This window comes from Manacus candei, unplaced genomic scaffold (genome assembly GCF_025592945.1).
Source record: "Manacus candei isolate 608988 ecotype Guabito, Panama unplaced genomic scaffold, ASM2559294v1 h1tg000017l, whole genome shotgun sequence".
Lineage (NCBI taxonomy): Eukaryota > Metazoa > Chordata > Aves > Passeriformes > Pipridae > Manacus > Manacus candei.
Genome location: NW_026138065.1, coordinates 25,377,240 through 25,398,173, shown reverse-complemented (window position 1 = coordinate 25,398,173; position 20,934 = coordinate 25,377,240). Strand labels below are relative to the sequence as shown.

Below are 20,934 nucleotides of genomic sequence, written 5' to 3'. Positions count from 1 at the left end.
ATTCAAAGAGAACAACAACTTATAACATTTTTAGTGTTATGTCCTGACAGGAACATACTGGCCACAACTGGGAGGAGGATGTGCCTGTTTTTTGGTTTAGCAGCGAGTTATCCCCAAGAGATGAAAAATCTTTAAAAATCAAAAAGGTGTATTTTAGCCAACTAGGAAGATTTATTTATCTTAAAAACAATCAAACAACCTAAAGAAAGTGCAAAACAAGTTGAGGAGAAAGAATCAAAAAGGTGGTATATAGCTTTTCCCACTATATTTTTGCAGGAAAGTCCTTTCAGCTCACCCAGAGGCTTTGGCAGAGACTTGCAAGATTCCTCCTTACCCTTAGGAAGTTCTTTATATTTCTTCTGCCTGGCTTATACTTGCCTTCCCCCTCTCTGCTTTCCTTTGCAAAGACTCCCATGAGCTGGAAAACCTGCCAGCTCCCTGCAGTGTTTCCTTGGCTGCTACACCCTGGATTTTCTTTGACCATGTCCAGTTTTCCCCTGCCTTCAGGGTGTTCTCATGTCGTTGCCAGTTAAATTGTATGTGTGCATAGTACTATGCAAGTGGAGACAGACATGTCTATGTTTTGATGCTTCTGTAAAATTTGGATAAATACTAGCTGACTAGTTAATCCAAAAACCGTAGTTTATGTGGGGGTGGGGTTTTTTTAAATGAGTATTTGTGTTATTACTGTTTCACTGTACTTTTTTATTCACTGCTTCGGGTATAAAATACCATGCAAAGAACAAATGTAACTCCATATCCAAACTGGGAAGATTGTATCAGTAAATTAGCAGCAGCAGCTTTCTATTCTTACTTCTTGAAAGCTGTTTCTCAGAATGTTCAATTAGTTAAGAGGAAATTGGATATGTGATTTTTTTTTTTTACTGTAAACATAATAAAACTCTTATCCAGCTCAGAAAAATGACACATAGAATTAAGAATTTTATGTAGGTACAAATGCTGTGCTTTTGTTTTTGCTGGTGCAAAGATTGTTGGTTAGTTTCTCTTCTTGTCCTCTTAACAGTTGCTTCATATTTTTGGTTTTCACTTTGCAACTTAGTCTTTTTCCTTTTTTTCACAATTGTAGACAGTTGCAAGAGCAACAGAGGCAGAAGGAGCTGGAACGGGAAAGGCTGGATCGTGAACGAATGGAACGGGAGAGGCTGGAGAGAGAGAGGCTAGAAAGGGAAAGACTTGAAAGAGAGCGCCTAGAGCAGGAGCAACTGGAGAGAGAACGGCAAGAAAGGGAACGGCAAGAGCGCCTAGAAAGGGAGAGACAAGAGAAGGAGAGGCAGGATCGAGAAAGACTTGAACGACTTGAACGGGAAAGGCAAGAAAGAGAACGACAAGAACAGTTGGAAAGGGAACAGTTGGAATGGGAAAGAGAGAGAAGAATTTCAAATGCTGGTAAGAATTTCAAAACCTGAGTGTGTTCAACTATCAGACTACTCTGTTATGTGTTTTGGTGATGGAGTGTGAGAGGAACAACAAAGGGCAGTGAGTACAGTTTTGTGACAACAGGCTTTTATTTGCTGGAATTCCTTTTTTTTTTATGGCAAGAAGTCCAAGAGCTTTGACTTTCCTGTCATAATTTTCCATTAACCCTGAAATAAATTTTTTTGCACTATTTGCTCACTCCATTGCCGTACTCTGATTGCTTGAAGAACTTGAAGCATATTGGACGCCCTCAACATTGGTTAAAAGTGTGACGAGTTAAACTTTCTAAATACCTTATCATTGCTTGCTCTATTCAACAAGATGTATTTGCAGTGCATAATTTGGGAAAAAAACCCTAAACATGCCAGGTTGACTGTGTTAACATAGAAGGTATGTACCCATATAAGGCAAAGTAATATTGGAGAAAAGCTTCTCAGTCTGAAGTCTGGCTTAATTTATCACTGTAGTAACATTTCGGTGAAATGTATTGTATGTGCTTGTAGATAAGATAATGCAGTGCCTGTGGAAATGTATCCAGTGATGACTGAAAGCTTTCTCATTTTGGTAATATAATGGAACATTAGTCAAGTGCTTGGTTGTTCTTTAGTAACAAACTCAATTTGCATAAGTCAGCTCATGGTAGAAGTCAAGGAATACTGCGTAAGAGCTAGTCATTTTAGAGCAGAGGATTTTATGGGTAGTTGTATTCCCAGCACTTTCAAGTTTACAATGGAGCTTTTTCTGGGGAATAGAAAGATGATACTTGCTGCCTAGGGTAGGAATTTTGTTAGTGGAGTTGAAACAAATGTTAAGATCACTACACTTGCTTGCAGTTTGCAACCAAATACGAAGATAAAAGCTCATAAACCACTGATTACTCAACCCTATATCTAATCCATCTCACAGATGGGATTTGAGAAAACTTTCTCTGGAACATACTTGTAAATTCAAATGTTGGCACAAAAATAGTTGGTAAGATTTAAAAGCACCTGTTGATAATACGTAAAACTTTCCTAACAGTATTTTCACTTGTGCCTAATCCTCTGGTACTAACTGTAGTCTACATTTATACATTTTGTTTGAATGCTGGTTTTGTTGCTTCATTAGCTCCCTTTTTCTCTTTCTCCTTTTTTATCCTGCCTTTGCTGCTGCTTTCCATCTTCTGTCCAGCTCCATCTTTCGACAACTCCCCGTATAGCACTTCACTTCCTGAATACTCCAGTTGCCAGCCTCCTTCAGCACCTCCTCCATCATATGCAAAAGCAGTCTCAGCACCAATGTCAGAGGCCACACCGGAGTACGCTGTAGTGACTTCTGCACCACCGACTTCCACTCCCCCTACACCACCTCTAAGGCACTCTGCATCACGTTTTGCTACATCTTTAGGCTCAGCTTTCCACCCTGTTCTCCCCCATTATGCTACGGTTCCTCGTCCGCTGAACAAAAGTTCTCGGCCCCCTTCTCCTGTCAATGCCATGGCGACTTTGCCTCCAAATACAAAGCCTGTTGCCTGGTCCGCACCCAGTTTTGCCCCTCTCCCCCCGTCTCCTCCAGTAATGATAAGCAGTCCACCAGGCAAAGCTACTGGTCCGAGACCTGTCCTCCCAGTGTCAGCTTCTAATCCGGTGACCCAAATGTCCACGTCTCCCACGGCTCCTAACGGGCTTCCTGAAAACCTGGCTTATCCGGTTCCTTCACCTTCTACCTCAGGTCCAACGCCGCCTCCGCCACCTCCTCCCCCCCCACTGCCTTCCCTTCCGCCTCTGTCACTCTCTGGACCTCAAGCTTCTCCTTCTCCCAACTCCCCGAATGCCTCGACTCCCTCATCCAAGCCTAGTGTTCTCCCTTCTCCCTCTGCAGCTACCCCTGCCTCTGTTGAGAACTCTCTAAACTCTGTGCTGGGAGACTCCTCTGCTTCTGAGCCAGTCTTGCAGGCAGCCTCTCAGCCGATTGAACCTACGACCCAGCAGGGTAAGGCTTTCTGTTATTGCTACTAATGCGCTAAGCAGGAACGCACTCGAAACCAATTGGTGTCAAAGCCCCTAACTGCCCCCAGGCATTAATACAGTGCTTCCAAAGTTGCAGTGATCTTAATACCACAACGAAATACCGTTTGGAAAACTGGGGTAAGGGAAACTTGAAAGCTCCTGTGCACAAGAGCCGGCCTTCTGTGGCCTGTCATAAGCAAAAGTCCGATTTCTTAAGCTCTCACCTGTCTACATCTGAGCTTGTCAAATGTTTGCTTGGTAAATATTGCACTGTTAGTTTATTTGGAATGAGGTGTTAACAGGCAGCATCATTAGTTTCCTCACGGTAGGCGACACAGAAGAACACGCATGCGGCCTTGGACCTCAAGTGAGGAATTATTCAAATTTAGAAAGTAGCATGTAACACCTACAGCATTTCCTTTTGGACAGTGATTGTATTTGGATACATGGCTGTATGTGCACACACATATATATATAGATAGGTCTTCTGTGGTATTCTGTCAGCGTAGCTAAAGCGACTTTAGACATAAAGTTTGATTAAGCAGGTGACAATCTTAATGGACGCTCCACCAATGTGACAGACGTACGTGTTTTACATGGGTCTAAATGTCTTTGTTAACCTGAATCCTGCTTTTATATTGATTTGGTAGATTTAGATCTTTGTACATAACTCTGCAGTAGCTGAGCTAAAGGGATGGGCAGAGGGACTCCTGGGGGATAAGCAGTCTGTGGCTTAATCACACACAAGCCATGCAGAGTAGATCCTCTTTATACCTTCTTGTCTTAAATGAAGATGTGAGCTACTCTGGGATGGAGTGGAAATAGGGTGAACAACCTCACTTCTAGTATGGAATAAAAGTGTGCACTTGGATGGTGAGTGATGCCTAGAGAGTTTAAAAGGCTTTTGAATTTATGCAGTAGTTAGTAGACTACAAAACCAGGCAGACTTGTATGTGAAATTCCTGCCCTTAGAGACTGCTTAAGATAGTTGTGCAGCATTTTTAGTACCTTATGGCAGTTTGGATAAGATGGGGAGGGATGTGCAGAGCTATTGTCTTAGTCACAATTTTTTAAATTCTTCTTATAATAATAACACAGTGATCATCAGAATATTACTTTTTTGAAATACATTTTGTATTGGATATCAATGTGAATTTAAAGTACTAAAAGAATGATACATAAAAAATAGAAGAGCTTGTTCTCATCACCTTGAAATATGTCAGTCTTCTAACTCACCAGTTAGTGTTTGTATTAAATTATTAAAGTTGATTAGTGGAATGTTTTTTAGAAGAAAGATTTATATATAGCTTAGAAATTAGCATTGATATTCAAGCAGTTTAAGGGCTCAGATTGGGTGATGTGTTAAATGCTTTTTAGTACAATGAAAGGTCACTCTGTGTTTAGCACCATGTGAACACACAGTATTGTTCCTACATGGCACGATGCTCGTGCCTTACCTGACTCTTTGCCTGTTTCCTGGTGTAAAGTTCTTGGTTGCAGCACGGAACCTGACTGGAGGGGTTTCCTATCTAAATGTCTCTGAAACTGTCTGATCTCTCATACTATACTATGTAATGTTTTTAGTACATTGAATAAGAATGTTTGTCTCCTGCTGAAACTTGCAGTGCTTTCTTGCCTAGTATCTTACCAGTTTTGGTGTTTCATGCACTGAGCAAAAGAACCACCATTTCAATGGAAATAAGACATTTCTTTTCTAAGTCCTTAATGTATTCTGTTTGTTTTCTCTTTGATACTAGGTGGTGTCCAAGGACCACCAGCACCTCCTCCTCCACCTCCCCTACCCCCTGGCCCAGCTCAGTCTTCAGTAGCAGCCCCACCTCCTCCTGGCCCACCACCGCCTCCTCCACTTCCACCTTCAGGGCCTCCGCCACCACCACCACCGCCTCCTCCACTTCCTAGCCAAGTTCCTCCTGTTCCCCTTCCACCTCCTGCTCCTCCCCTCCCAGCCTCTGGATTTTCAGCGGGGTTCGTGTCCGAAGATAATCGCCCTTTAACTGGACTAGCAGCTGCACTTGCTGGAGCCAAACTTAGGAAAGTCTCACGGGTAAATATAACTTCCGTTTCATTTTCCAGTTCCTGTCTCTAAATCCTGTCTTCCTGAACCGGTTGTAACTTTTGTTCAAGATTAATAGCCGTATCAAGGCTTTTTGGGTAGGCTTAATTAATTATTAAAAAATAATTACAAGATGTGCTACTAGCCCATCACATTCTTTATGCAGTTGTGTCTTTCCTGTATGTGAACTCTGCTGATTTCATTAAGTCAGCTCTCACTCTGTTTGCACATCTGCTGTTATTTTGTGTACTATGAAGGGTGAAGACTCCTCCAGTTCAAGTGGAGGAGGAGGAGGCTCTGCTTCATCTGCTTCATCTAAAACAGATGGTGGCCGTGGAAATGGACCACTTCCCTTGGGAGGCAGTGGGTTGATGGAAGAAATGAGCGCCCTGCTGGCCAGGAGGTAAGGAACTGTTTGTACTGTGCTCCAGCTGCTTGGTCATCATAGAGGTAGGATTTGGGGTGCCTGTTTGCAGCGGGCTGAGGATCAAATAAACATCGGCTTGCTCATGAGGTTGATAATGTTTCATGAATACCCATTTTTATTTGAGTGTAATCCAGTACTTCTGTACAAGTCTTTGTGCAGCAGTGGGACAGGGGATACAGACTTTAAATTGCACAGTTGCGTTCGCCAGGAGTGTGTTGTCCTTGAAAGTATTTTGAAAGTACCTCTTTAAACACACTAATTTTCAAGTATCTATCAGGCTCTGTAGGTCTTTAGTTGCAGTAAGCAACGTTCTTTCATCTTTGAACCATGATGGTCTTTTTAACTTTTGTCTCTGTTATAGGAGAAGAATTGCTGAAAAGGGATCAACAGAACCAGAGCAGAAAGAAGATAAAACTGTGAGTTGAGAAATTTTATCTACTTCTCATTACTCATTAAAAAGATTGAGAGATTCAAATGGTGTACAAGAGCTTATTTATACTTTACTATATATTTCAACACACACACAACCACTATTTTGTAAAGTGCCTAGTGCTTGCACGTTTTCTACATACATTTTAAATCGATATAAAAAGTGAAATAAATATTTAAACAGTCGATACTGACTCTTGTGAATCTAACACTCCTCCCTCCTTTCTCCTTCTCTCCTCCATTTTAATCAGGAAGAATCAGAGTCTTCAACTTCTAAAGTTTCTTCAACAAGCACACCTGGTAAGTAGCACAGGTTTATGGACACTGTGAGGCTCTATAATGCTACAATCTAGTGACAAATCTCAGCAGCTCTGCTGAATTTTGGAACCTGCTTCTTCTCCATAATTACAGCCTTGAATTTTGCTGTAGAATGGGTCCTGGTTCAGGTGACTGATAAAAAGAATATAAGTGAATAAGGAATATAAGTGTATGGAGTTGAATTCTTTATCCCTGATTCCTCTGCTGGGGAGTCCTAGGAGCTAAGTGTGTCCAGATGAAAATAACTGGAAAACTTAATATTGAGATACAGCCAGTAGTCTAAAGAAGTTAGACTGCAAGGCAATAAATGACGTAACACAAATGAAGTTTTTACACCCCCTCCCTTTTTTTTTTTTTTTCTCTCTCCTTAGAAGTTTGCTTCATTCTGTTAAACCCAGGGACGAATTTAGCCTTAGGGAAATTAATATAGGACCAAAAGAGGGAAATGAAAGCCAGTAGAAGTGGTTCCTTTAATTGGTTGTGATGATAAGAAGCCTCATCAAACTTGTTAATGTCAGATGCATTCAGAATTTAACCATTTCTTTCCAGTAGAGAAATTTCACTTCATTTGTTGATGTGAGATGCTCTGGTAATGCTGTGCCTCATCACTGGCATGTGTCTTTAAAATGTTCTAAGAGGAATGCTTAGCATCCCCTTGAGCAAGCTGCAGCCACAGCAGAAGTTACTCAGTTTTGCGGATATGGCTAAAATCCCACTAAAATAACTCCTATGGCAGGACAAGCCCTGAAGACTGGTGTGTAAAAACAAGCTTCAGAGTTATTACCAGCACTGGCAACCTTTATTTGGCTGGGTCACAGGCTATGCTAGCAGACTTCTGCAATTCAGATACTCTTCTCAGTATCTTGCTGCATCCCAGAAAACTTTCTGGGCAACATGAGACTCTGAAAGGGCATGTCTGCCTCTCTGCTTGCCCAGCTTAGCAGATCTGAGCAATATGAAAGAAAGGGAACAAACTCCAAACCTGAAATATAGACTGATCAGTAACACATTGAAGTCCTGAGTTAAGTAATGATTGCAAGTAATAATATCTTACACTAAGTTCCTTTAGTTTTGAGTCTATTATTTTGAATGGGGAAAATGATATATTATAACTGTAGAAGTATCCTTTTGGGGACAAGACTTTGGAAAATAAATATCTTGTTGCTGAAAAGTTATTCTAATTGCGTGAGGTTGTATCATACCTTCTGTAACTAAATTGAAATTGGCACTGAATTAATTTTATATAATTCATTAGCAGCTCAGGAAAACTCCTTTAGCTTAAAATCCTCTTCCTCAAGTATTTGAAGCTGACTGGTTATGTTTCCAGAATTCCATATTTCACAACTGAAAGCAATCAGATACATAAAGTATAGGCAGACCTTCTCCCAGTTGGATTAAGAATCAAATGGCATTTACAGTGTCTAGGACACAAGTGAGACTCTAAGATGCTCTCACAACATAACTGGTAGTATGACTAAAAACTACCAGATGAATACAAAAGATGAATACAAAAGGAGGCAGCTTAATATGAAAGAACTAATACAATGTAGGAACAACAGCAAAAAAACAACCTGCTGACTTAAGTTGCCAGATACTTGACGTTTCCTCATGTAAATTACACAAGGAATGGAAAAAGATCGTTTTTAATCTCCTTACTATGTTTTCCAGAACTAACAAGAAAGCCTTGGGAAAGGACAAATACAGTGAATGGAAGCAAGTCACCTGTTATCTCCAGGTACTCCCCTCAGCTATCTTTTCCTTATGTTTGCAGTTGCACATGCTGCTGAAGATGGTGGGCTAAAATAGCAAAGCTCACCTTAATAGTGTTAAAAGTAAAATGTATGGGTTTAAAATTACTGCTGTGAAACTGCTTTTTGGCAGTTCTAAGTAGGAATCAAGAGTCATTTTTGGAGAATGCTAGTAAGTGAAATTTTTGACAGTAAAATCAAAATTAAAACTCAAAAATATTCTTTAATAATTGTGAGTATATTACTTGAATTACTAAGGTGTATATGTGCCTATAGCAATGTTTAATTTTTTCTCTTTATTTGAAGTCTGAAATTTCCTGCAAGGGAAAACCAAATTCAGTGCTGCAGTTCACACATTCAGTAGTAAATCTAGTGAATAGGTGTTCTCCCTTCTATCACTGTGCTAGCTTAAATGTCTAGAATACCATTCTATGACTATCTTGGTAAGATTTGATTCTGTGACAATTTTCAGTAGCTGTCTCATACCAATCTAAGGAAGTCTGTCATAAAAAACTACATCCTTCACTGCATTAACCAGTCTTTGGTGACTTGTCAGCTGGAACTTCAGTAGGTAGTGGGTGTTTCAGTAGGCATTTCAGTAAGTGAAATAGTTGCTTTAGGTATTTTTTTTGGAGGTATGTTTACCATTTACATTAAGCAGAAGGCTTGGGGTTCATTTAGAATTCCTGTATGTTGTGTGTACAGAGGTTAAAGGATTCGGAACTGTGATAATCTGACAGAATTACCTGAATTTCTTGAGAGAAAACAAAAGAACATGTTAAACTTTAGAATGCTATGTTTGAAATTACTTGAATTCTCCTTAGAAGTCTGGTCTGTTGGAAACAGCTATACAAGATTTGGTGATTATAGTATTAAAAACAGCTGTTCTTTAAGTGGCCTCACTTGTAGTTGAGTTTGCCAGTTCAGTTCTAAAATGCAACACTAAACATTCTCAGCCTGTATCAATATCCTTGTCTGTCCTTCTTAAGTAACTTAATCCCAGGAGCTCAAGGTGTCTGCAGCCTTGATTCTGGTTGCTTGCTTTGTTTTTTGTCAAAAAGCAGGTGACATTGGTGACGATGTTCTCTCTGCTACACTGTCAGTGTAACAAAATGCTTCATTGCCTTTAGCTTTGACTGTCCACTGCCTTCTTCCCTCTCACCCCCCAGGAGGTCTTACCTGCTTTAACCAAGGTCTCTTGAACTGATACCTCATTCTGCTTCAAGGTGTGGCATTGAGGGGGAACTTGTCACAGAAATATTTTGTGTAAGGAATCCTAAAGAGCATTTTAGATTTCATATTGTTTAAAACAGTTGCTGACCTGTCCCTTTGGCTGTAGATACCCTATGGGTAAGCAGTTGAAGAAAGTGAAGGGATTAATAAGTAGGGCAACTGTCCACATCGTACTCTTTTGGGGAGTCTGGGATGTTCTTAAGTCTTGTTTCTACCTGCCCCTACAACAGCAGGTTCTTGTAAACTGTTTTATGCATCTAATTTCACTGATCTTTTTTCAACTGGTGAAATTCAGAGTTGCTGAGGTCTTTTTAAAAAATATTTTCTGACCTAGAGGAGTACAGGACTACAGAGGATTTTTGAGATTTCTCTTGAGATGCATTGAGACATTCTCTCCATCAAGCTTTTGTCTTCACTCACCCAGTGGAAAATGTTGATAGAATTCAAGTTGATATGGGCCTTCATTGGTGTATACTCTAAAAATACTTCTAAAATAAGAATTCTATGTTTATTGAACATCAGTATTATTTTCCAATGCTGTCACAACCTACTTGAAAGTGCCATAAGCATATACTTTAAGATTGCTGGTACAGCTTTCTAGTCAGTGTTTACAAGTTGCTTTGCCAGGATGAGGAATGTTTCACAGACCAAGAAAGGAAAGGTGTCAGAAGAGGTCTCCCTTGAATATCCTTGCATTTTTCTTAATTCTCTACACTTGCTAAGTTTGTCTCAGCAAGCAGCTTGTTAAACTTTCTTTGAGTGAGTTAATAAAAGGGTGTTGCTATTTGAAACACTAGTACTGTGTTTGCCAAAAGGGGATATCTTTCACCTGGTAGGGCTTGAGAACCTGCTTCCAACCTCTACAGAGAGGATATGAGTCATCTACAGAGGTTAAGCAAAGTGTGCTTAAGAAACTGGCAAGTAAGCAAAATTTTCTCTTCAGAGCTTCCAAACAGGTTGACAATGAAGTTGTTGTTATTCAGAATGAATGTTCTAAGCATTTTAAAATAAGCTAGTGTCCTGTTTAAAATCAGGCCTTTTTTTTGTAGCAAACCGAAAAGACTTAAGCTTTGTGCTTTTATTTCCTGAAACATTCAAATAGAACTCTTGGACCTACTGAAACTCCATGGTGTTTAAGGTGCTAAAACTGAACAAAATTAAGACCTATTATAGCTTGTTAAGGTAGTGTTTCTCCCCTTCGTAGACGGGAATCTCCGTGGAAAAATCTGCTTGCTTCTGAAAACAGGTTCTATGATTCATTAAACAGGTATCATCCTGTTGGGATTTGAGACTTTGTAATAACCACTTTGACCAGTTCAGGGTTGGACTTTTTTTACATGGATTGGTAATCACCACACTCACCTTCTCTTTACATTTTGTTTGTCCAGTTGAGCCCATTTTTGCACTTGTTAAAAGCAGATGGTGTCAAAGGCAAATTGAGATGGCTGAAGAACCAGATATGAATGCATATTAAACACTGGTTTTCTGGCAGTCTCCACCTGCAAAGATGCCAATTCCTGTTGAATGCCAGGATTTAGTGAACCATTTGTGGCATTTTGAGAGGCAGGTTTTCAAAACTGTAAAGTTTAGATACACAGGAATAGCAATTACTTTTCCGAGTGAGTTTTCACATTTGCTTTTTGATAGAAGACTTGTTAAACATAAATTAATGTTTCTGTTTGGAACATACTCACAAGTTAGAGTCCACATCATGTATTTTTTTTTCTGTAGATCTAAGTTTCACTCTCTAGCGATACTCATAAAGTACTGACTGACATTTAAACCTTTCTTAGGAGAACTTTCCTCAGGTAGAAGTGTCACAGACCCCTCAGAATTACTGAGTCAGATTCCAACTTTGCTTTTCGTGAAGGCACTCACTGTGGTGATTACTTAATCTTTTGTATGAAAAGTTCCCCTTTTAGCTACTTATCTTGGGTGGTGTATTCTGCATGTTGGCATGAAAAAAAATCTTTACCTTGCATGCTTGATTTAAGGTGTGTTAGGGACTGTCAGAGTTGCCTCACTGTCCTGTTAGGCAATGCTATGAAAAACCACACGGGAGAGCTCTTTAGCTGTCTATGGATCGAATGGTTGGGATGATTTATTGACTGACTTTCAGTAGTTAACATTTTCCTTAATGGCAACTGCATTCACTGTTAATCTTTCTTCTGAGCAAGTTGAAGAGGGAGGAAAGACAGGTAGATTTTCCTGATAATAGAAGTTATTTAGTTTACAAGTTGCTGTCTTTCAATATTTAAATTAAGAATGTCTTGCATTTCGGAAAGCAAAAATGGAAGACATTCTTAAGACTGAGGGGTAGAGTTTTATAAAGAAGTTTTCCTGTTGAGATTTTTGACAGCAGGAGTAGGTCATGTAGGGTGGGTAAAGCTGACTTTTTGTTCTGAAGCTCTGAAGAAAAAAAACCATGAAGCAGTCATTTTGTGGAGAGCTTTTCTTTGAAGTCATCTCATTAAAACATTAAAGTCATAAGTTATTTTTTAAAAATTTTAAAAAATATTTAAGTATATTCTTGTTTGGGCTTTTCTATTAAGGCAGTAGGTGCCTGTTATCAATTACCAGGAGCTGTATTTAAGAGGATACTGGGGGGTTTTTCAGTCATGTTTGTTAAATGCTGTAATACCATAGTGCATGGGAACAAAGTGGTAGTCAATGGAAGTGATCAGAAGCTATATGTGAAGAATCTGAAAAACTCATGCTATTCTGCTTGGAGTAAGTCGGGGTTCACGATTTGAGGTGTAAACTGCAAGTAACACTTCAGATATCAGGTACTTCGTGAAACAGCAATTGCCAAAGATCTCATCTTGATGAATATTTTAGAGCATGGAATTCTTCCATTATGAACTAAGCACTGTAAATACGTAAAGAGTTTTGTAAAAGATCCTAAACCGTGGTTTGCCTTCATAGCATTAGCACACACAGTAGATTTTGTGGTGGTTGCAAGGTGAACTCTGTTTTTCAGCTTCTTTCGCTATCAAGTTATTCAGTATTTCATCTTTTGTCTTACTTGGTGGATTGTGTATTTCTTTTTGGGGTGTTTCAAGCAATACTAATGTTAGCAGTTTCTCTCTTGGAACTTACATTTAAACAGTGTAGGCTTAAGTCTTAACAGCCATAGCAATTGAGTATTGGGATCCCACAGGAAGAACAAGTATCAAACCAACATTTTGGTGTGTGCAGTCTTTTCTGTTTGGAGTCATGTTTTGAGTGTTCTTGCTTCAGGGAGCAAATCCAGAAAATATTCCTGTCAGGTTGTAAAAGTCATCAAAACAATCCAGTGTGATGTTCATTCAGCTCTTATTGAACAAAACCCGTGTAATAGGATAACTTCTCTGTGAATGAACTGCTGTCTTGTAAAGGAAGATGTATGAAAGCTGAAGGGTAGCGACTTGATAAAACAAACTAGGAAATATATGCATATATATGTTTGCTATTCTTTTTCTTTTGAGTGAGAACACAACTTTTTTTTTTGGTTAGCTAAATTAAAAATATACAAATAAATGAGAACAAAAACATGGAATACACTGCTTGTGTCCTTCACGCATTCTGCTTTTTTCTGAAAAAAAGTAGTTTTGTAGTGCATATTCAAAAGAAGACAAATCACAGAATTGTGCCTTTCTTGCTGTTTTTTTTCTTTTTTTTGTTCCTGCCCACCTTCCATTGTAATAAATAAGGCTGCACCATCAGGTGACAAATCCAGAAAAGTGCAGTGCTTAATGAATTTCTTCTGTGTAGGAATTTTGAAGTGACACACTGAGTTTAGGCCAGGCTTTTTTTGTTCAGTGAAATAGGTCCCAGTTTAGTCTACTAATACCCTGCCCTTCCTCAAAGTTAGCGTACTGTGATAATCCTAAACACTGGGGAAACCTCTTGACATGAACTTTGTCCCACACCATCCATTCATCCCTCCCTGCTTTGGAGAACCGTTTTGGTATTCCTACTGTCAGCATCCAGATACTGTCTCTGCTCATAGCTGTAGTAAATACATGAGTCTGAATTACACCTTCTATAAAAGAGGGGGTTGGGAAAGAGAAGTGAGAAGACCCACTTCTTTTGGAATCTGTGTTAAAAAATGATCTTGGAAAGCAAGTCTTTGTCTTAAGAGAGTATTGCATCAGGAAACATCGAACATAACCTAGTCCAAACCACTGAATTTCCTCTCACGTATTATCTTACTGTTGTTACAGTACCTGCTTTCAGTAGCTTTAAAAAGTAATTGATGGAATAATTTAATTTGGAAGGGTGTCAGATAAGGTTGCTCAGCCATGTCCTGTCAAATGTTAAAAATCTGCCAGGGTGATTCCATGGCATTCATACAGTCAGCATCAACATGTAGTCATTAGTTAGTGGGAGTGTTTCCTTGGGAGAGCCTCTTTTGAATGAGTAAGCAATTGAAAAGATAAAGTATTTGACGTCTGAAGGCGTTCAGCTTTTCATGCCCATTATGAAGAAATCAGAAACCACTGACTGTGAAATCTGTCTGCTACTTTGAAAGTTCTTGGTTTGAACTAATAACTCTTATTCATATGGTAATTAATATTTCCAGAGTGTGGAGAACGTTCTCGGTTGTTGCTTTCTATTCTGTGTGGTATTTTGGGTCTGCTTGATTTTCCCACCCTCCCACTCCCAGCATTTTTTTTTTCATTCTGATTCTTTACTATGTTTTCGATAGACAAGTGTTAGTAAGTTTGATGGGGAAGTCCTATGTATCCTGTACTCATGGATGTGTTTTTGTACTGCAGACCAAAATCTACACCAACGGGACAACCTAGTGCCAATGGAGTACAGTCAGAAGGTCTAGATTATGACAGATTGAAGCAGGTATGTATATAATGCTTTGAATGGGCAACTTGGATATATAAGGGCTTGTAGCTGTCCCATACCAATTTTTAACTGTGTTAGCTAGTTCCAGATGTAATGATTTAGTAATTGCTTGCAGGACTATGGTGGTGGCAGTGGTTTTTAGAGGGGTGCGAATTGTCGAGTTGAAGGATCTTCCTGAAGAGCTGTTTGAATCAACAGGCTTGTCCTGGGGAGGGAGATTCTGGTGCAAGCTCCAGCTTGGTGGTTCTGGAGTGGCTTTTAACTTGATAGTTCCTTCTAGACCATTCTGATTTAGTGGTTGGCTCTAAATTGGGTTATGGATCAGCAATCTGTTCTCATTGCTTCTGGATTGAGTCCTGACTCAGCAGGCAGTTCTAGAATGGGTTCTGGCCTGGTGGGAGGTCCTGGTGTGTGGGTTTGTTCTAGAATCTAGTTTTGTCATCTCAAGAGGATTTGTGGGACTCTTGCTACAGCTTCCATGAAATGCTGCTGCTGATAGGAGTCTAGTTGCTTTTTTTTTCCCCTTCCTCTTTTTTCCAAGTCTGCTTTTATTTCTTTTCTGTGGTTCTTTCAAGTTGAAGGCACAGAAGATGAGGACCCCATCATCCCGTAAAGCACAGCTCTCCCATGTTTTACAGTGCACTCATTCCCACTGCCTCTGTTAAGATTATTTTCTCTGGAGGCAAAATCATCTCAAACTCTATGTCTACTGGACACATGTCAAGCTCTTACTTGCCCTGGCCAGAAACTGTGACCACACTCCCACTCCGAGGCTTCTTGCTGTTTGCCCAAGAGTCTTGTATAAGACTTGGTGAACGGGGAGACCTACCTACTCTGCAGCTTTGGTACATGCTCTTACACCAGGAATGCCTTCAGGCAGGAAAAGTGTGTCCATGCATGTGTTGGTGCAGCTCATAAGGGACCCAACAAATGTAGAGCACATGACAGTAATTGCATGCTCAGTTGTGAACAGCACGGTTGTGAACAGCATGCTGACCCCAACACTGGAGAAGAAGCAGCTGGAATCCCCTGGATGACTTTTGTGCTCACTATGGATTTGGCGAGGAGATGACAGTCTCTTTTGCAGAAACAGACACTACCCCCACTCTACTTGTAGACACATTATCAAATCATCAGTTAACATCACTTAGAGGAAAGGATGGAGAAAACAGCAAGCAGGAGGTGGCATCTTTGCCCTGTTGCCTTCATTCCCTCACATTCCGCTTGGCAACTGGGACCTTGATAACTTGATCTCCCTTTTTTCTTCTTTGACTATTTGCTTGGCTTGTGGTGCTTAGTTACCTCCTTCTTTTGCATTCCACATCACATTTCACCTGTAGCAAAGCTTCCTTAGTTTAAAGGAATGTGCCAAGTTTTGGGGTTTTTTACTTTTTTTTTATTTGGCAGTTACATTAGTGCACTATTCGGACTTCAAAATGTCACTTCTCATAAGTTCTGTGGAAATCAATTTATAGGACTTCTATGGAAAGTTTTTCTCTGTATTGTACTGCAGTAAGGATGTTTTATGGATGCCTGCCTTAGGTTTTGAGGATTAACTTGGAAGCTGAAGGGTGGGTTACGTGTTTCAGAAGGGTGAAGTGTTGTTTTGAAGAATTGGATTGGAAGAATTTTCAGCTTCTCTCCACAGAAAATTACAGGTGGCAAAACTAATCTGTTCACTGATCTGTTATTTTTGTTTTGACGCCACAGGACATTTTAGACGAAATGAGGAAGGAGTTAACAAAATTAAAGGAAGAACTCATTGATGGTAGGTACTGCTGTTTGCTGTTGCTGTTGAGTTTTAGAGTAAGTAGCTACAGGTGCTTTATAATGTGTTTACAAAGTGTTTCCAGCCTCGGGAATTATATATTGGTAAAACTAGCTTTGTTCTTAGCCTGGTGGCAAACCATTTGTACCAGACCTGTTCTGATTGATGTGCTTTGTTTTCTCTCCCGGGAACTTTGCTTTAGTAGAACATTTATACCAAGTAATGTCTTTTAAGAGTGGTTGGAGGGATGCTGTATTTGGGTGATTTGCAGTTGTCCTTAGTATCATTTGGTGGTAGGTAGGTTATTTTGAAATAATCCAGAGATGCCGAGGTGCATATTTCAAAACTGGTAATATTCAGACTAGAATGGTGCTTCCAGCTTTGTCTTCTCTTTGATCTGTAACATAGGAGTCAAAGAAAAGAATTCTCACAATTTTAATTTTTAACAGAAGACCTTTTTGTAAGTAGTCTTCTGTAGTTAAGAGAAAACACCAAGAAAGAGCAATCTTAAAGGTCCACCAGTCAGGAATGAAATAAAACTCTGTATAATTTACTACCTTGGTGGGCTTTATTTATTTTTTTTTTTTTTTTTACTTTGTGGAATGTACCAAAATAAAGTATTGGGGGAAAAAAAAGTCATATTAAACTCATACGACTGCTGATAAAATATCAGATGTCATCAGCTGGCGTTGTAGAAAGAGCTGACTGGTTTTGGGCTACAGAAAATGTAGTGCTTTTCCCTATATTTTGACTGTGCTATGTTGTACCTCAGCCTTTTACAACAGTGCAGTGCAAACTGTACAGGGCCCTGAGGCTACTCTTAGAACAAACAAAAAAACTTAAGTGAGCCCAGACATATGCTCCTTGATAATCCCAGTGGTAGTGATTGTCATTAGGTAAGGTCATAGGCTTGCTGGAGATGGGAACTGAAAAATAAGATGTTAACTTTACAGGAAGGAAAAGAGCAGTGCCTGGTTGATAATGACAATTGTCTGAAGCCACATGAGACTGTCTTATTCACATTGTAAGACTGTTGGAGCAGGGTGAACCTTCTTTAAGGGGTCAGTTGTGTATTCTGGCTTTCTGCCTTGACTGTGACTATTTGATTTGCTAATTTTCTCTCTCTTTCTCTCCAGCTATCAGGCAGGAACTGAGCAAGTCGAATACTGCATAGAAAGACTAGTACTAAGCCGATGTGACTCTTTAACTTGATATAAAACTGACTACGTTTTGTGAGCTGTTAAAAGAAAACGGAGACAGACAGACACTTGGAAGGAGGGAGAAACAACCTATTCTGAAAAGCTTCAGACACATCACTCTGGTGATATGCTATTCCCCCTCCTAGTTTGCAGCTTTTTTCTGACCTTTACAGCAGGGTGGAAGAGACTCTTAAAGTTACTGTAATGATTATGCAGAAATTCCTACACCTATCAGACAAGATCACAATGCTTTGAAGTCTACTCATGTCAAGTTAAAATTGCACATGTTTCAGAATTCATGCTGGTTTAAAGGTAAACCGGTGGGAGAAAATGAACCTAACTTGAGAGATTACAAGTCAGACTTACAATTTACTAAGAAGATTACAATAAATACAATGATCCAGAGAAAACTGGTTTTAACCCCCAAAGACAGATGTATAACCCAGCACCCTGGGACGAGAACAGTGCTTGTTAGCCCCTGTGCTGAGCACCACGTGGTCCCTCGGGTGCAAAGTAAAAGGAAAGGAAAACCTGTTGGTCCAGATGATGGTCGCAGTCCTGTTGAGGTAATGATCGCAGTTGCAGTCCTGTTGGAGTTCTGGTCTTTCTCTCGATCTGCCGAGTGGTTACCAGAAGTCCCAAAACCCCAAGATTATATGTGCTCAGGTTCAGGTGGGAATGTCCAGTACCTCCCCCAGGGCAGGGAGTTTCACAATGGGTGATTTAACTCTGTGAGTCATGGGACATTTTTGGAGTCTTTAATGGTCTAGGTCCTTGCAGCTGCCTATTATGCCAGTCCAGTATGGCCCATTAGCAGAGATGACCCCTCAGGCTGGGTGTGAAGGTGCTAATGCTTCCTGGAGGGGAGTAATCACAGCTGAGTCATTAGTGTAAAGACAAAGAAACACTCCTCACAGAGTTCTCTAACGCCCAGCTTGTAGCCTGAGGTGTCAGGTGTGCCCTGGGCAGCTGCTGCAAATGATCTATTATTAACAGTCCATCAGAAATGACATAGAGGGTGTAGAATATACAGTTTTGGTTATACCCACATTGTGATAAACTGGTCCCGACCCCTGTAACTAGGACAGTTGTTAAGACAAAAAACAGGGAAAAGCTTGGGAAGGCTTTTCAGAGAGGTTTTCTTTATTAATGAAGGAGTTAGCAAGTTATACTGTTGTACTTCAAATGTATCTCAGGTTTGTCTTCCTATCATATCTGATATTTCCATGAATAATTTAAGAGATCAGATGTGTAGAAGTTCGGTTCACAAAACACGGAACAATTAGAGACGCGGGCTTTTAAAGGGCAATATTTGTAAGTGAATGACCTAGACGGTGATAACATATCAAGACTTTGGAATTTTATGATAGGAAGCCTCTCTAGTTAGCCTTCATGCAATTTTATAGGAAAACGAAAAAAAAGCAAATACAGTCCAGAGTTTAAAGATGTAGATGCCTTCCTACATTGTTACGATGCTTTACCAAATCTAAGACTTCTACATAATGCGAATCAGCAGTCAAATGTAAATCATTAGTATGTTGTAGATTTACAGTAGATTTTGGGGCTTTTTTTAGATTTATGCATGTGGACATTTTTGTAATGTAACACAACACAGCCAGCTTTTTAATTAAAAGAAAAATTGCATGTCACAGAGTAGCCTTTTCATTTGTAAGGCTTAATTTATGCCCAGAAAGATGTGGGATGAGGGAGGGGGAAGGTGACACATTTTTATTACTTTCTACACTTTTTCTTCATCTTACATGCATGTGTAATAATGAGGAAAACATAACTTTTATCAGTAACCATGTTAATGGAACCAGGTACTTAATCCTTTTGTATCTTTTTTCAGTTTTCTATTTGAAATTCAGTAGTACTTCCATAATGGTTCTGAAACTCCCAGGTGAACCAAACTCATTTCTCAGTGAGAGAAAAAATGTGTAGGCATCTGAATTACTGAGGATGCCCCTGTGTAAGTGTGTTGTCCTTTACCTTTTTACCATGACCTTCTGCTTCACTCTTTTCTGAGACTCCTTTTTTGATTGTTTAATGAACAGAACAGCAGTTACCTTAGAACAACAGAGCATCAGGTCACAGTAAATGTCCCCCTTCTCCTCCTAATTTATCTGCCATCCTCCTTTCCAAAAACAATCAAAACCAACAAAACCCCCCACAGCTCCACACAACCCAAACCCGGAAAAACAGCAATGCCATTGGTTTTGTTCAACAATTTGAGAATCATTTTTAGGGGAGGTGATACTTTTCTGTTTCCCAGGGGTTTTTAGATCTTATACATTTAATTTTTTTTTTAATTTTTTATGTTTTTTTTTTTAATGTGGTACAATTCAGTGGAATAGAAATTCTTTCAATTGGATCTGTAGTGCTTTGGACAAAGAACATGGATCAAAATCTTTCCTTTCCCTTTGCACGGTCAATTTTTCCAAGCTGTAACAGTGCCATGTTTGCTTTGGGATCTGTGCTGATCAAAAAGAAAAGTTTACTTACAACTTTTGGAGAGATTAGCGTTTCAGCTTATGTGTATGTGCAGCTTCATTCGTAGGACAAATGCTTTCCATAACATACTGTCTTGAGTGCTGAACACCAAAGCAAAACAGCACTTAACAGCTTTGGAAAGGCTTCAGTAGGAGATTTTTCACCTGTTCAAACATTGCCTATTTCTAGAGGTTCAAATTCTAAGAGTTGACAACAGTGGAAATATTACCTAACTCCATTTGTTTGTGTTTTTTTTTTTAAATAAAGAGAAGCAACAACATTTTTCTGCATGCATTTATTGGAGGCATTAAAAAAAATCCATAGTAAGCTTGTCAAGTACTGTTTTTCTCAAAACAAGAGGAGGCATTTTCATCTTTGTTGATGTAACTTTTTGTTTTACATGGACTTTTTGAGCATTAAGAATGTTTACCCTTGTCAGAAATCACGTTTGATTTGTTTCTAGGAGAGTTCAGGAGTAGCATAGTGGAATAGTGAATGGGTACAAGTGGTCCAAAATTAAAGGCTGAACTACTAGATTGTGCAAGGAACTGGCTTATGCACTAAACGTTTTGTGCCTTGGTCTACAATTAACATGATTTCTGTTTAAAAGAAAAAGGAACAGATGTTGTCTTTTGTGCTGCTTCTACATACATACTTTCTGTAATCCCAAACTGCAGAATTGGTTCTTTCCAGGAAATCGGATTGAATTAAAGATTACTGTAGACATTTCCTGACCTACTGACAGTTGCACCGTTTCCAGAGATTTCAGTATTGAAAATGAACTGCAGAAGCTAAGATTATTTTGCTTACTGGTGACTAAGTTCTTTAAAAACCATATTGTGGTGGTTCTGTGCTTTTGTACAACGGATGTCTTAAGCTGAGGGCAGTTTAAGGGATCCTTTCTAATGCCAGGAGGGCGTTGCTTTCCTCAACACTGTGATCTGACCTGTGATAAACCTGCACTACAGACAAGTGGCTACC

The 20,934-nt window shown here is 39.5% G+C and overlaps 1 protein-coding gene across 7 annotated transcripts in view; it reads left to right on the top strand.

Moving 5' to 3' along the window:
* The window catches only part of ENAH (ENAH actin regulator), an 87,770-nt gene extending 67,561 nt beyond the window's left edge, over positions 1 to 20,209 (top strand). For 2 of the 7 annotated variants that reach the window (XM_051783394.1, XM_051783396.1), the window contains 11 exons: positions 1,088 to 1,407; positions 2,608 to 3,408; positions 5,183 to 5,490; positions 5,757 to 5,902; positions 6,288 to 6,342; positions 6,607 to 6,655; positions 8,342 to 8,408; positions 10,859 to 10,921; positions 14,415 to 14,493; positions 16,207 to 16,264; positions 17,401 to 20,209. In XM_051783394.1, the coding sequence (XP_051639354.1) occupies positions 1,088 to 1,407; positions 2,608 to 3,408; positions 5,183 to 5,490; positions 5,757 to 5,902; positions 6,288 to 6,342; positions 6,607 to 6,655; positions 8,342 to 8,408; positions 10,859 to 10,921; positions 14,415 to 14,493; positions 16,207 to 16,264; positions 17,401 to 17,438 (1,984 nt within the window). In that variant the 3' untranslated portion in view covers positions 17,439 to 20,209. The remainder of the gene's footprint in view (positions 1 to 1,087; positions 1,408 to 2,607; positions 3,409 to 5,182; positions 5,491 to 5,756; positions 5,903 to 6,287; positions 6,343 to 6,606; positions 6,656 to 8,341; positions 8,409 to 10,858; positions 10,922 to 14,414; positions 14,494 to 16,206; positions 16,265 to 17,400) is intronic. The other 5 variants (XM_051783397.1, XM_051783395.1, XM_051783398.1 and 2 more) reach the window with 5 other exon arrangements.
* Positions 20,210 to 20,934: the final 725 nt, after the last annotated feature.